The 15543-nt window shown below is 32.9% G+C and overlaps 1 protein-coding gene across 2 annotated transcripts; it reads right to left on the bottom strand.

Moving 5' to 3' along the window:
* Positions 1–6500: 6500 nt before the first annotated feature.
* Positions 6501–13090, bottom strand: LOC148611326 (phospholipase A and acyltransferase 1-like). Of its 2 annotated transcripts, none has more exons than XM_088591768.1 (5): positions 12974–13090; positions 12652–12782; positions 8812–8998; positions 8161–8290; positions 6501–7555 (listed from the first exon to the last, which is right to left on the bottom strand). In XM_088591768.1, the coding sequence occupies exons 2-5, from the start codon at positions 12761–12763 to the stop codon at positions 7442–7444; spliced, it is 543 nt and encodes a 180-aa protein (XP_088447894.1). In that variant the 5' UTR covers positions 12764–12782; positions 12974–13090; the 3' UTR covers positions 6501–7441. The 2 variants fall into 2 exon arrangements, with proteins under 2 accessions (XP_088447894.1, XP_088447895.1); XM_088591769.1 differs by having other exon boundaries at positions 12904–12981.
* Positions 13091–15543: the final 2453 nt, after the last annotated feature.

The following is a 15543-nucleotide window of genomic DNA, read 5'->3' as shown; positions in this document are numbered from 1 at the left end:
AATGTTGAAAATATGCCCCGAAAAAGTAGCAATTCCTTTAAGAATTATATTTAAGAAATCCCTAGAACAATGTAAGTTTCCCACCAGCTGGATAATTGCAAATGTAATTGCGATCTTCAAAAAAAGGAGACCATCTAATTATAGGCCAATATCCCTGATAAGTTGTGTTGGAAAAGTGATGGAACGCATTGCTTATAAACATGTGTTTAACCATTTACAAAGAAATAAGTTCATTTATGAATATCAGTCTGGTTTTCTTCCATAATGTTCAACAGTTCATCAACTAATAGAAATTTATAATTGTATTTTAAATTCTTTAGAAAATAAGGAGGTAAGTTGTTTTGTGTTTTGCGATTTTTCAAAAGCTTTTGATAAAGTATGGCATCATGGGTTATTACACAAAATGAAGTCATATGGTATATGTGGAAATTTATTGAATTGGTTTCAAAACTATTTAGACAATAGAAAACAAAGTGTGGTAATTAAACAATCGTCTTCACAACCTTGCAACGTTACAGCTGGTGTGCCTCAAGGCTCAGTTTTAGGTCCTCTGTTATTCATAATATATATTAATAATATTGCTGAAAATCTTTTGTCCTTATGTTGACTATTTGCAGACGACGCGTCTATGAGCTACTCTGATCGTGATTTATCACACATAGAGACAGTGATTGGTCAGGACCTCAGAGAGCTAAGTGATTGGTCCAAAAAATGGCTCATGTCTTTTAATCCTGACAAAATGGAAATTATGTTGTTTTCTAATATTGAAACTCCCGAAATAAACTTTGTATTTAATGATAAAAATATACCAGTTACAGATATGCATAAACATTTAGGTGTAACATTTAGTAACGATGCAAAATGGAATAATCATGTTGAATGTATAATCAAAAATGTATCGAAACATTTAAATGTATTACGGAAACTTAAGTATAGTTTAGGAAGAAAGAATCTTGAATCACTATATCTTACTTTTATTCGACCGTTATTTGAATATGCATGTGAAATTTGGGACAATATGGGCGTGGGTTATTGCAATAAACTTGAACAATTGCAGTTAGAGGCTGCTCGAATAGTAACTGGACTTCCAATCTTTACTAGTGCACGAATCATTTATAGTGAAATCGGATGGGAAACTCTAGCAGAAAGACGTGAAAGAAGAAAACTACAGTTGTTCTATAGTATTCAACATAATAATGCTCCAGACTATTTATACAATTTGATCCCACCAACAATTCAGAGTACAACAGTTTACCCCTTACGTAATGGAAATGACTTGATACATCCTTTTTGTCGACTGTCTTTGACACAAGACTCGTTTTTACCATCAACTATACGGTTATGGAATAAACATAATTTGTCTACTCGTAACATTGAATCTATAGGCAATTAAAAAATGAATTAAAGAAGAGTAAATCAAATCCAACAAACAGAGTTCCTAAATATTTCGAGTTTGGAAATCGTAAATTAAACATTATTTTAACACAAATACGATGTTCGGCCTCCTTTTTAAATTATGATCTCTCGAGAGTTAACATTATAACTGATCCATCCTGCCGATGTGGTGCTAGCATTGAAGATTCAAATCATTTTTTCTTTGAATATCCTTATTATTCTGATATTAGAATTAGACTCCTTATTAATCTAAATTGGTTACCGGAAAATTGTCGAGTAAATTTAAGTACCTTAACGTGTGGTCACCCGGCTCTTACGGTTGAGCAAAATACAATAATTTTTAGTCATGTATATAATTATATAAAAGGATCTAAGAGGTTCCATATTGTATAATCAGTATCATTGATACTGTAAGTATATTTAAAACAACCACATACATCATCACATCACCACAATATTTGCTAGTTATATCATGTCAATATTATGTTTATATATTTATTGCATTGTTTTTGCATGCTTTCAATATGTATTGTTACACTCTGTATATGGGAGAAGACTTAATAAGTTTGTCTAACTTGTGTCTAATCCCTTTTGCATAATTACGCAAATAAAATATGTTTAAACTAAACTAAACTAAACTAAACTCATTTTGATAATTAAAATTTCTTTAACTGGAATGATATGTTTACAGTTTAATGGTTGATGAATATCTTGCTAGTGACATTGACAGTAAAATTAAAATTAGTTTTGATTCAAAAACAAGGGAGAGATGTAATGTATTAAAATAAGCCAATAGTGTGAGAGATGGGCGGAGTTTGTCTTGTATGCTACACGTGCATTTATGTCTAAATCTGTACTGTGTATCTTTAGTTATAGATAAGATTTGATAGCCGAAACAATGCGTTTAGTTCCAAGGCCACACAATAACACCAATACAATATTCAATTTGCCACTGGAAATAGGGAGATGTGGTTAGAGTCGGGCAATTTAGCCTCCTGTGGCGGAGCCTTAAGGTTCCTACTACGTGAGAACACCACAGAACGGTTTTTAACGTACGATGAACGTGGTATCTTTCCAAACACGATCCACCACTATGGCTTGCGGTCAGGTTTTCCGTATCATGGCATGACGACAACAGCATGAAGCATGCTAGGGGTACCCCATTCCACCACCTGGGGCACACAACCCAGTTGCTATGTGGGCAGAGCGCCCTACTGCCAGGCTAGGGTTCTGAGCACTATTTAGTCACCTCTTACGACAAGCTTAGCGATGCTGCAGGCCTATTCTTTTGACACCGGACCCGCACGTGGATTCTTCATTTAAATTACACTTGTTATTTTAATCAATCTATCCACCAAATTTTAACTTTTAATTTTAGTTATACAAAATCAGACAGGTCAATTTTGTGTACAAACAGTGCGCTTAATAATAAATGTATAGTGCACCCAAATCTAGGAATAGACTAAAGGGAAAGCAAAACAAGACATGAATCGAACAAACGATATGATTTATGTTTAATGAATAATTCACAAAATGCTTTTACATATAGATCCTTGTATTGAATCTCACTTTTGAGCAAAATAGTTCCGTTCAGAAATTGTCGATGGGCTTGTTGTTAGATGAAAGTTTTGGAACAGATAAGTCATATTAACTTCGGATTTCAGCTATTTCCCGGTTATAACCCTCGCCATAGTATACAACTACATATCAAAAACAGAATTCGACATTAACAATGGTCCGGTAGTCCTGCGCCTAGCTAATTAGAAAGATAATTGGTAGTCCTTAGAGCTACCAAAGTCGATTTTTGAAAAAAATATCATACCCAAGGACAGGACTGCAAAATAATTTTGAGGACCACCTAATTTATCTATGAAAGAGTCTTGCAAGCTGCCTAGCGAGAAAAGTTAGTACCAAACCCTTATAACTTAGTATAATCAATGTCTGTAAAAGAGGTTAAAGCACTAGGAAAGTAAATAGCCGTACAAAACGCCGTTACGACGTACCGAAGTCATTTATTACACACACATGAAAAAAAATTAGGACGTAAAGATACATGTACCCACGAAAATCTCCCCGAAAACCTTGACGGGAAACTTAATCGCGCTCTCAACGGAACGAAATTATGTATACCATAATTTTCAACCTTACCTTGACCGATGGCCTCGGTAATTATTAGGTCATCTCTACGGTTATTAGATTTATCTTATTTTTAAGGTTCCTCAATATATACCAATGAAAAAAGTCATGTCTTGTCCCGAAATTAATGTACAAATTATGAACTAAAGAATATGGTACAGATGGAGCTGATCGTGAGGGTAAATTAAAATTTCAAGAATGGTAAATCTCATGGTGTTCGCATTTATACGCTATGCCTACTCCATATTAAATAATGATAAAGTCAATAATAGTATAATAATATGGCACCTATACGCTTCCGTAGACTACAAAATAACGCGTTATTTATTACTGTCTTTTCGAATATATCTAAATTAAGAGACGGTCCATGTGGAAACCAGGCAGGTCCTATGATATGGGCGGCACTATAATACTTTTTTATATTAAAAAATAATACAAAAATGTTAATTTCGTAAGGAATTCATTTTCTGTCATAAAAGAAATCAATTTCTAATACTAAAAATTCAACTTTTGTTTTTAATACTATTTGTTTTTAAATTTAAACATTAAAAATTCTCTTTCTGGTGCAATCTATTTCTGGTGCAGTTTACTTCTTTTCTTTAGTATTTCCTCCACTATCTGGAACACACATCAAAATTTGATAAGTAGTGATGAAGCAACTGTACTTGAGCAACTAATGCGTGTGCAGGTAAACTAATTGTACTTTTGAAAGGTGTGGATTAGTATAAATCAATTCAGTCATAAGGATATAAGAATAAGTCCGAATACTGGTATAAAATGTAAAACTACGATTCCCACCCACGTATAATTTCCTACTTTTCGATTGTACAGTAGGTAATTATTGTATTGGTACTGTAGTGAAATGTCTCACGGGCTATTTATCACGTGTTGTAGATTTTGAGCGGGAATATTTTTCCCTTTGTAATCACTTTCTAGCCTACATCTTGTTGGCCAACACTCAAGTTTCAGTAAAAATATAGTAGATATATATTTTTTGTCTTAAACTTTATTATTATGATTATAAATTTTTCAATAATATTTGATAGATATGTCTTATAGACATAATATTCTATCTTATGTTTTCAAGTTTTCCAAACTTATACTTCGTCCTGGTATAACTCTTGAGACGGTCTTTTGCATTGGGTATGGACACAGGTTTTCACAGACTTTCCTACAGATAAAGTAGTTGCACAACCTAGAAGTTGGGTTTTGTGGTTTATCCGGCCGGCGAAGCCGTCCGTGAACGAGAACGTTTCGATGCGCGTTATTGGTATTTTGAAATACAATATATATATTTACGATGTCATTTATAATTTCCATGCATATATATATATATATATATATATATATATATATATATATATATATATTATCCCGCGTTTACAAGTTTTAATATATATTGTTGAAAAATATGCCCGACTAAGCTTATATGTAAAATCTAGTTTTCATATGAAGAGTCATGCCTTTTCACTCAATCAGATCAGAGCTCTATTCATTCAAAATCTGAAATAGCTAGTTATTAAATGATGGGTTTGTTAAACGATATGATTGATCAGTTTTGTTATAAAACAACATATCAGTCAGTAAAGTAGGAGAAGATTGTATGCATCATCACTTGTTCAAAAGGAAACAAAACATTATTTTATTAATCTTGATAGTCCCAACTTCAAGGCTGATCAAACAGATTCATAATATTTGTACATCAAGTAATTTCTTAAATTTTTTATTAACATAGTTTTAGTCACATATCGGGAAAGATACCAATGCAATGCGTGATATCAGCAAAAAGTTAACAAAAAAACATGACAAAAAATGCTTTGCCTAGAGGTACACAAAACCTGGGCAATGATAAGTGTACATAGTTTTAGTTTTGCAACCAGTTTTGAACAACACTTTACATACTCCTGGTCATTGCCGGTAGATTGCAGTCTTGCTGCTTCTGGAACCCTCACTTCTTTGTCGCATCCCTCATGATTTTTAGAAATTATATTTGTATTATGGATATTAATTTGCTATGATTAAAAAAATAATGAGCGTTATAGTGATAAAAAACAATTTCGCGAGAACATTTTTTGCGTTTTTCTGTTCGCAGCGAAAATCAATAAGTTAACAGTATTTGTCATCTTTGTCAACAAATTAAATTATGAAATAATAATTTCTGCAATGATTTTGTACGTGCTGTATTATAGGCGTAATTTGATCTAAATGATTATTTTCCATGTGCCATATTGACCGCAGACAGTCCGCCTATTATTGTCACAGCCCATGATTCATAACTTGGTGAGCAAGCTCACATCCCTCTCACACCATCATTCTGGACAATAATGGAAAAAGAAAGTATTTCACTTCAAAGGATTTTAACAAAGATGCATCTTATTCACTTTCAAGGATATCAGAAAAAAACTGACGCATCATCAAGGCGTCATAGCACAAATATATGACCTTTTCTAACCCTAATATTTCAGTCGTTATATTACGTTGCCTACGAACACTCCATTGAAAGAGTACAACAGAAAGAGATACAGAGAGGGACTGGGTTATTCAGGTTAGACTTTTACATAAAAGCCTCTCCCGCCTCTGGAAAAAAGACAACATCAGGGTGAGGGATAAATCAGTCGTCTCCCTTCCACCTTACCCCATAAAAAATACATGAACCCTACGATTCTTCGTTGCGGGGATATTGTTGGGACATTAAGGTATGAATACTTATATTGGTTGATTCAACTTTAAGACGACATCAATATCATGCTAGTTGGCAGTTCAGGAGTGATACTCCAGTCCGATTTCGTGTTTTTCCAACACAACTATTTTTTTGTGAATGGGCCGCTGAATTCCGAAAGACTGCCATATTAGTCCTAACAGAAAGACGATGTCGTTCATTTATTGAAAAACAAAGTGATATAATAGGTAGAGGAAAGATACTAACTTTTTCTTCAAAATACATTTTAGGTATAAAGTAAAAATCAAAATTTATTGGTCTTCAGAATACTTTATTGAACAAAGAACAAAAAAGCAATGCTTATTTGCATTTAAAATTATAAGTTATTGGAATCAAGAGATTCTATCACAATAAAGAATTATCCATATCAAATTTAAATGATAAAGAATAAATGAACAAGGATTTCATTTCATCATAAATCACAGAAACAGATCACAGATAGCTTTGTCTGAAGTTAAATATTTCGTAATTGTGTAACATCATAGTATTTGCCACAAAAAGCTACCACACGTCAGCAAGCAATAAAATTCTATATTCCACTAATGCAAATATAACTTTCCGGTATCGTGTTAATTAGACAAAATGTTAATAAAATTATTTCAACGTTTAATATTCAGTTATATATAGACCTTTTAGACAGTAGGAAATAAATTAAATAAAAACTGAAAATAAAGAAATGTCAAAATGAACAAGCGAACATAAAAAATGAAATAGGCTTCATAAATAACATAATAAGTCAGTCTACCTCCTTGTTTTTAGTATCCGTAGAACTTCAAGATTATGAAAACCTCCGCCCAAACAACTCATTGCTAGCTGAAATAATGCAATGTGAATTTAACTCAAAATAATTTGATGTGAATTCAGCTCACATATTGTTAAATGTAACCACAACAAACAAATTATTCAATGTAAACGTATGATTATCATAACATATGATTACATCGATTTTTAACAATACAAAACATGTTTTACCAAACAAGTCCTAAACATATGTTTCCATATATTTTAAAACAAATGAGAACATATGTTGTAATTTTTAGTATGTACCCCCTTAGCCACTTAGGGTTGAAAGTTTAACCAAAAAGAAGCTTCAACTGAATTATATTGAATGAAATGAAGTTACAAATAATCTATCAAAAAACAGCAATGCAGACATCAATATGCAATAAACACAATGTATTCTGATAGCTGTTATGATTTTTCCTTTCGCTCCTCTTTTGACCTTGAACCAGATGCAGCCCATGCTAATCCCCCGACTACAACTGCAGCACCTACTGCCATCACCCTGGTGAGGAATGTCTCTGCCTAAGAGAAAGACGTACAAAATTATTGTGTTAAACAATATGAAGTACCTGTCATGTTATATGCTTATTTGTTTGTTAATTATCACCAGTAAGTTTACCTTTCTTTTGAGTAACAAAAGTAGTATTGGATTTATATGGAATGTCAATATATGTTAATTTAGTGTTCCATATGATTACAGTGGGCTTTAATGACTGGTGTGTGCCCTTCATGCTTACTAACTATGAAAACTAGGAAATAACGGGAATAAAAATGTGAGACTTTTAGCATATGAATATCTGTTTGAAAATTAAATCCTTTGTTTAAAAATTAGTGGCCAATGTAAGCAAATATATGAACATATATTTTTCAACTTTATCCTCAGTATCAGGGGCGGTCTCTTAAATTTAAATTAATAATTTTAAACTAAAAATGAGTATGATACTAATGTTGGTGCAGAAGAAAGCATCTATCTGATGTACTATGTGTATAATTATTAGTATATAATTAAAAAATAGTACATTCAATGAAAACCCTTTTATTCATACAACATTGTGGTTTTTAAAATGACTTTCTTGTTTAGTAGGTTTCCAAGGTAATAAACATGAACTATTTTATACACAACTAACCTGCTGGGACCAGTTTTCTCCATTTCGGCACCAAGCAGCAAAATGTTCACAGTTGCTCCATAGCACATTGTAAGGGATAGAACCAAGTCTGGATAAGGCACGTGCTACGATTTCATCCGGTTTGAAAGGTCTGAAATATATTTTAAATGAAAGTTCCTCTCTTAATTGCTCCATGCTTTTGGGTTGAATTGTTTTTAATAAAATATTTGATTATTTGATATATTTAAGGTGTCTTTATTGTAGCCTGTTTTCGTTCTTCAACAATGAAATTTTATCTAATTTTCTTGATTTACTTTCCTGAATATTTAAATGTATAGTTCCATAGTGTTGGGTATTTTCACCAAAATAAACATAAAAACTGCTTCAGGGACCGTCAAACAAAGATTGACGACAACAATCAAGATTTGACAATACAGTTTTCAGTTAACAGAAATCAATTATCTCCATCTTAATACAACTGCCAAGTATATTTGTAAAATCTTTAACAGTAACTCGTAAAAATCGTAAAATTGACGAAATTCCTTGTTACATGTACATGCACAACAAATGTGGTCCATTGAAATTCCTCGTTACAACAAATATTGTATTAGATTAACAATTCCAATTTTTTAGTCATTCACTAGTTAAAAGGTCAAAGGTAAACTGCCTTACTTGCACTTGCTGTCCTTGTCATTATTTTTCTTGGCTTTACTAGTCCCCGTGACATCCCAGAAATTATCCACTTTTACATTAGCTTTATTGAATGTTGTTCCACAGATTGTAAACATATGTCCAGAATTAAAATTTGCGTTGATGCCGTCGTTTTCATCTCCGGCCAAATGAATAATCTCTTCATCGCCTGTTGCAAATAGAAACATACTTACATATGCAAAGTTACACGGCTACCTTTTTTAGAATATCCTAGTTAATCCGGAAAAAGGGTATAATTACATACATGATTACATGTTTTGACCTGAATGTGTCAGCATCATATTTTTGTCTGCACACTTAAACCATTTATATACTTGTAAACTATAAACATTATAAATGAACTGCTTCGTGGAGCTCCTCTAGATACACCTCAACATTCAAGCTTGATAAAATTTTAAACTTGATTGTTATTTAAACTTTTGACACAAAAATAAAATATGAATAACTAGAGGCCCAAGAAAGCATGAATCGTTCACCTGGTTAACCTTTTGTTTATTTGATATATCTTTTATGGTTTTAGAGACGAAGATTTTCAAAGCTGTACATGTGAGAAAAAAAAAACACAAAAACTGTTTCAGAGGCCTACGAATGGTTTTGAAAATTTCATGATGCTGAACGATATTATCTCCTGCCAGAATTTCGCTGCAGGCAACAGTGCAATTACAGCAAACCCCGCCTTTTCATGAAATAAATCCAAAACTCAAAAATGGAATATCAGAAATTCATATCAATTAAAGAGGGAGATTATATCAATAGTAATAAATTATTTTCTAAAGTTTCAAGAAAATTGGTACGACTAAAACTGTGAAATTCCCCTTTTTTAAAAGCGAATTCTCATAATATCAATCATACAATCGGACATTTACAGAAAGTGAAAGAAAGCTTACATCAATATAAACAAGATTGCAGTTTTAGAGCCAGCTCTTCTAACAGTTCTACTAGCCAGCTCTACTGCTTGAACTGTAGGAAGAGCTGGCTATTGAACTGTTCTTAATCTGTCATAGAACTGTTCTTCTGATAGTTCTAGGACAATTATATGATAGGTTAGAACTGATCTTACCTGTAAATAATGTATCTAAAATGTTACAAAATTTGAAAGAAATTCGTCCAGCGGTTACAGAGGAGTAGTCTTCGTAAAGTCTTCCTATTGCAGTAAAGTACAAAAAACTGTCAATGTCCAATAATTCCCACTAAATTGTTCGAAACAAAATGGCCGTGTGGTATGACCAACTACATAATGTATCTTACAATGCTACAAAATTTGAAAGAAATCCGTCCGGCAGTTACAGAGGAATTTTTGTCACAAAATCTTCCTACTGTGTCAATGAACAAAAGACGATCCAAGTCCAATAACTCCCATAAAGTTGATCAAAACATAATGGTGGTGCGGTAGTCACCGTATGATCAACTAATTAATGTTACACAGTATCTAAGAACCCTACAAAATTTGAACAAAATCCGTCAAAAAGTTACAGAGAAGTTGTGTGCACCAATTCTTCCTACTGTATTGTTCGAAACAAAATAGCGGTGTGGTATGATCAACTACATAATGCAGTTAACAATTCTAAAAAATGGAACGGAATCCGTCAAGTGGTTAAAGAGGAGTTGTGTTCACAAACTTAATGTACAAAAACAAAACGGTCAAAGTCAAATAACTTCCAAAACTTGACATTCTAGAAAAGCAGATGACGCTTACCCTACCGGTGCACCTGGTCCATGCTCCCAGTTTTTAGTGGAGTCCGAGTTGCTCTTTTGCTTTTTGCGTCATTTGCGTCCTGTTTTTCTAGAAACACCCGCCGAGTTGCTCATAAAAAGTCAAGTCCGGGTTAGACAAACAAGGAAAGGAAAACTATGACCCGTTGAATAAATCAGTTTTCATGACGCAGATGGATACACCATAACGATCCACGAGTTCACGATGACGACCATAAAATATCTGTAGTGATGACTTCAATCTTGTAGCAACATAACCCTGTTCCAGAAGCCTATTTGTAAGACTTCTAGCGTGATACAAAAAGCTTGCGTAGTTTCGGCAAGCTCTGGCATAACGTATGAGTTGTGATATGAACATTCCAAACGCAGGTGCTGAAGGGATGTTGCCACAGATGAAAGGAAAGTTGACAATTCTGAATGAAAAGTCATCACATTTGTCGTAAAGTTTGGTCAATAGTTTTCCTTTACCATCGATTCAAAAGAATAACAATTTAAAAAAATCAAAATCCGACTTAAATAAAAAAGTTTATTTTTGGGGGATGTGGCCACTTTGGTTTATTTTAACTGGAAAACCGTAAGAGATATCTAAAATCTGATTGAAAAACGCAGGCTGGTACATCCATCAGGAATCCAATAAAAATATTTCAAAATCGGACTTAAAATGAAAAGTTAAATTGTTTGGGGAGTGGCCCCTTTGAGCCCTTACTCGAAAACTGTAAGAGAAGATAACTGATTCACGAGGAATTCACTGATAAAATCCAAAATCGGACTAAAAATAAAATAGTTGATTTTTTTTTGATTTTTTTTCTTTCTTTTTTCTGTCGTGGCCCAATTTTGTATCCCTTGAATCCCAAAATGGTTAAAGATATTCCTAATGAATTTCTTTTTTAAACAGAATTTTGAAAGGAACAGATTTATATCCGAATCATAAACGCTTAAATAGAACTAAAAATAATTCTAATAATAACATCCATTTCCCCCTTTTAGCTCCTTATTTCTAAAAAGGGTTGGGCAAAAACCTCAAAAACCTATAGGATCTACTGCCATCTCCATAGGAACATTGTGTTAAAGTTTTGAAAACCTTCAATGAGATTTATTCAAGTTATAGTAAATAAACAACAATTAAAGGTCACCGACCACGAAGATGCCGACATGATTCCCATCACACGACCAACAAATTTTGTTGCGGTGGCATGAAACGATCCTTCCATTTCTGATGAAGTTATCATTTGGAAACCGTGTGGGGAGGGGGCAGACAGACGGACAACGACAATATTATCACATAATACCTTGCCATGCACTTAGTGTGGCACACTACAGCTTGGTTATAAATTGTCTTAAGTATGTACATATAGTAGCATAAACTACAAAGACTTCATATTGAACATTTGTCAACTTCCATGCTTGAGTAAAGGCTAAAAATGTAGGAAAGCGGTGGAGTTCCACCGTAATAGGGGGTACACGAAATCCTCTACTTGAACAGAGCACTATGCAAAGATTGAATAATGTTGGTTGAATACTTTTTACACAAAGTAACCATCCCCTACGCCAATGAACAATCAAATAAGGGTTTTGTGATCTTTATTTTAAAAAACTGAAATGAGGGTCCTATATAGTGCGTAACGACCCTTTTACTAGGATGCATGATGGCAATTTTTGTCAATAAGTTGTATTATACTCATAAAAATGATCTTAAATTAACTATTTCAATATCATGAAAAAAAAACCTTGGTTTACTGCAATCCCTGCTGCAATCTAGGACCGTATACTAGACCTGCTTGAACCTTTGATGACACAGTAAAAAATATTAAATGATTAATAACAGTAGCAAATTAAGCAAGTAATAGGGTTCTAGAGGTTGGATACCCTCCCCTTTTGATTAAACAAATTGTCAATTTTGATTTTGCGCATGATAAGGGCAAAATGATCAGGCTGGACACCCTTTTTCCAAATTTCTGGGTCCAGCCCTCCACACCCACATTCCCAAATAAAAAAAAAAACCTTTTGAAAAATTTCTGAATCCTTCTCTAACATGATGGATCTGGATGCATACATAACGTTTCATTTAGGCAAACCCTTGCTACTGACCTTTATAAACACCCCAGTGAGAGTAGTATCCTCTGGGAAATTCCACCAAATCTCCTTTCTCAAGACCAGCCAAAACGGTTGAGTTATGACGCTTTAATTCTAGCTGGGCCATTTATGATATGAAAAAAAAACTGAAAATAAATACAAAAAGATCAATATAATAATTCGCATTTACAAGTTATAATATCCTCGTATAAATATATTAATACTCAACTAAGTCATTGATTTTGACAATAGAAAACTGTTAGAAACCTATTCAAATCAGGTTGAAAACTTAATAGTATTAAAGAAAAAATCAATTCCCTGTTATTAACTTCCTTACATATTCCCATCCGATAAAAAAAACTTCTGCTTTTTACGGAAAAAGAAAGCGCCTTCCAGTACTTTCGATTTGATGAAGTTTTGTCATAGCTATATTTAGTAACAATAATGTTACGCCTCGACACATCAGACATTCGTACCTTTGTCTTTACCTGGCTACACTTCAGTGTTAGAATGCATTTGACCCACGAGGATAGGGATCACTTCCAATATACAATGTGATTGAGATAGGTCACCGTTTCATTCTTCAGAATCTAGATATTGATTTTTCGGTCGGGGTCAAGAAAAAGGGGGTTCGGTTGGCTAATACGAGGCAGATGTAACCTGTAAGGGGACAATAATTTGAATCTGAGGCAGAGGCTTGCTTGCTCCCACTATCAAATATTGAAATATGCAGCTCGACTAGTATATAACATTGTTATAGACTTGACGGGTTGCATATTTGATAATGGGAGCAATCCCCTTTGAGTGGGGCTGGCAATTATGGTCGGGGTAGAATATTTATTTTCAAGACTTTGCGAATTAGAAAATTTTTATTTTTAAATGCTCTGCGATCAGAAACTGATGTTGGTGTATGATAAAAACTTGTTGAGATGATACAATGTAAGCAGTGGGTAGCACATGACAAATTTTGTTTACAAAAAATCAATAATTTCATATCACAAATGAATGCATCCTTTCTCAAAGATGAAAGTTGATTTTTGATTTTATTAATTAACGATTTAAAGAGACATAAATTACATATAATGCATTGAAATTCATTGAAAAAAAAAAAAAAATTTTTTTTTGTTTTGTTTTTTGTTTTGTTTTTGTTTTTTTGTTTTTTGTTTTTTTTCTTGGTATTTGTATTTGCATTTGTCTTCTGACAATAAGTTCCTATCATTACATAACATATATTTTAGAAGAAGAAGAAGCATGTTTATTTTCCGATCAAAGGGCCCATGAATGGCACAGTTATAAAACAAAACAAATATGATTAAGTATTACAAGGAAAACTACCTGTTATTTTACAAAATATTATATAATACAGTATATCATATCATGGTATAAAACTTTATGATAGTGGTTCTTAATAATCTAATTATTAATCTTAAAATTAGGACGTAAAGATACATGTACCCACGAAAATCTCCCCGAAAACCTTGACGGGAAACTTAATCGCGCTCTCAACGGAACGAAATTATGTATACCATAATTTTCAACCTTACCTTGACCGATGGCCTCGGTAATTATTAGGTCATCTCTACGGTTATTAGATTTATCTTATTTTTAAGGTTCCTCAATATATACCAATGAAAAAAGTCATGTCTTGTCCCGAAATTAATGTACAAATTATGAACTAAAGAATATGGTACAGATGGAGCTGATCGTGAGGGTAAATTAACATTTCAAGAATGGTAAATCTCGTGGTGTTCGCATTTATACGCTATGCCTACTCCATATTAAATAATGATAAAGTCAATAATAGTATAATAATATGGCACCTATACGCTTCCGTAGACTACAAAATAACGCGTTATTTATTACTGTCTTATCGAATATATCTAAATTAAGAGACGGTCCATGTGGAAACCAGGCAGGTCCTATGATATGGGCGGCACTATAATACTTTTTTATATTAAAAAATAATACAAAAATGTTAATTTCGTAAGGAATTCATTTTCTGTTATAAAAGAAATCAATTTCTAATACTAAAAATTCAACTTTTGTTTTTAATACTATTTGTTTTTAAATTTAAACATTAAAAATTCTCTTTCTGGTGCAATCTATTTCTGGTGCAGTTTACTTCTTTTCTTTAGTATTTCCTCCACTATCTGGAACACACATCAAAATTTGATAAGTAGTGATGAAGCAACTGTACTTGAGCAACTAATGCGTGTGCAGGTAAACTAATTGTACTTTTGAAAGGTGTGGATTAGTATAAATCAATTCAGTCATAAGGATATAAGAATAAGTCCGAATACTGGTATAAAATGTAAAACTACGATTCCCACCCACGTATAATTTCCTACTTTTCGATTGTACAGTAGGTAATTATTGTATTGGTACTGTAGTGAAATGTCTCACGGGCTATTTATCACGTGTTGTAGATTTTGAGCGGGAATATTTTTCCCTTTGTAATCACTTTCTAGCCTACATCTGATTGGCCAACACTCAAGTTTCAGTAAAAATATAGTAGATATATATTTTTTGTCTTAAACTTTATTATTATGATTATACATTTTTCAATAATATTTGATAGATATGTCTTATAGACATAATATTCTATCTTATGTTTTCAAGTTTTCCAAACTTATACTTCGTCCTGGTATAACTCTTGAGACGGTCTTTTGCATTGGGTATGGACACAGGTTTTCACAGACTTTCCTACAGATAAAGTAGTTGCACAACCTAGAAGTTGGGTTTTGTGGTTTTTCCGGCCGGCGAAGCCGTCCGTGAAAGAGAACGTTTCGATACACGTTATTGGTATTTTGAAATACAATATATATATTTACGATGTCATTTATAATTTCCATGTATATATATATATATATAGATATGTACATATATATATTATCCCGCGTTTACAAG

The sequence above is a fragment of the Perna viridis genome, chromosome 7 (genome assembly GCF_037379345.1).
Source record: "Perna viridis isolate PV_CMFRI_1.1 ecotype Kerala chromosome 7, ASM3737934v1, whole genome shotgun sequence".
NCBI lineage: Eukaryota > Metazoa > Mollusca > Bivalvia > Mytilida > Mytilidae > Perna > Perna viridis.
Note: the sequence above shows the minus strand (reverse complement) of the source record. Positions and strands in the feature narration are given on the sequence as shown.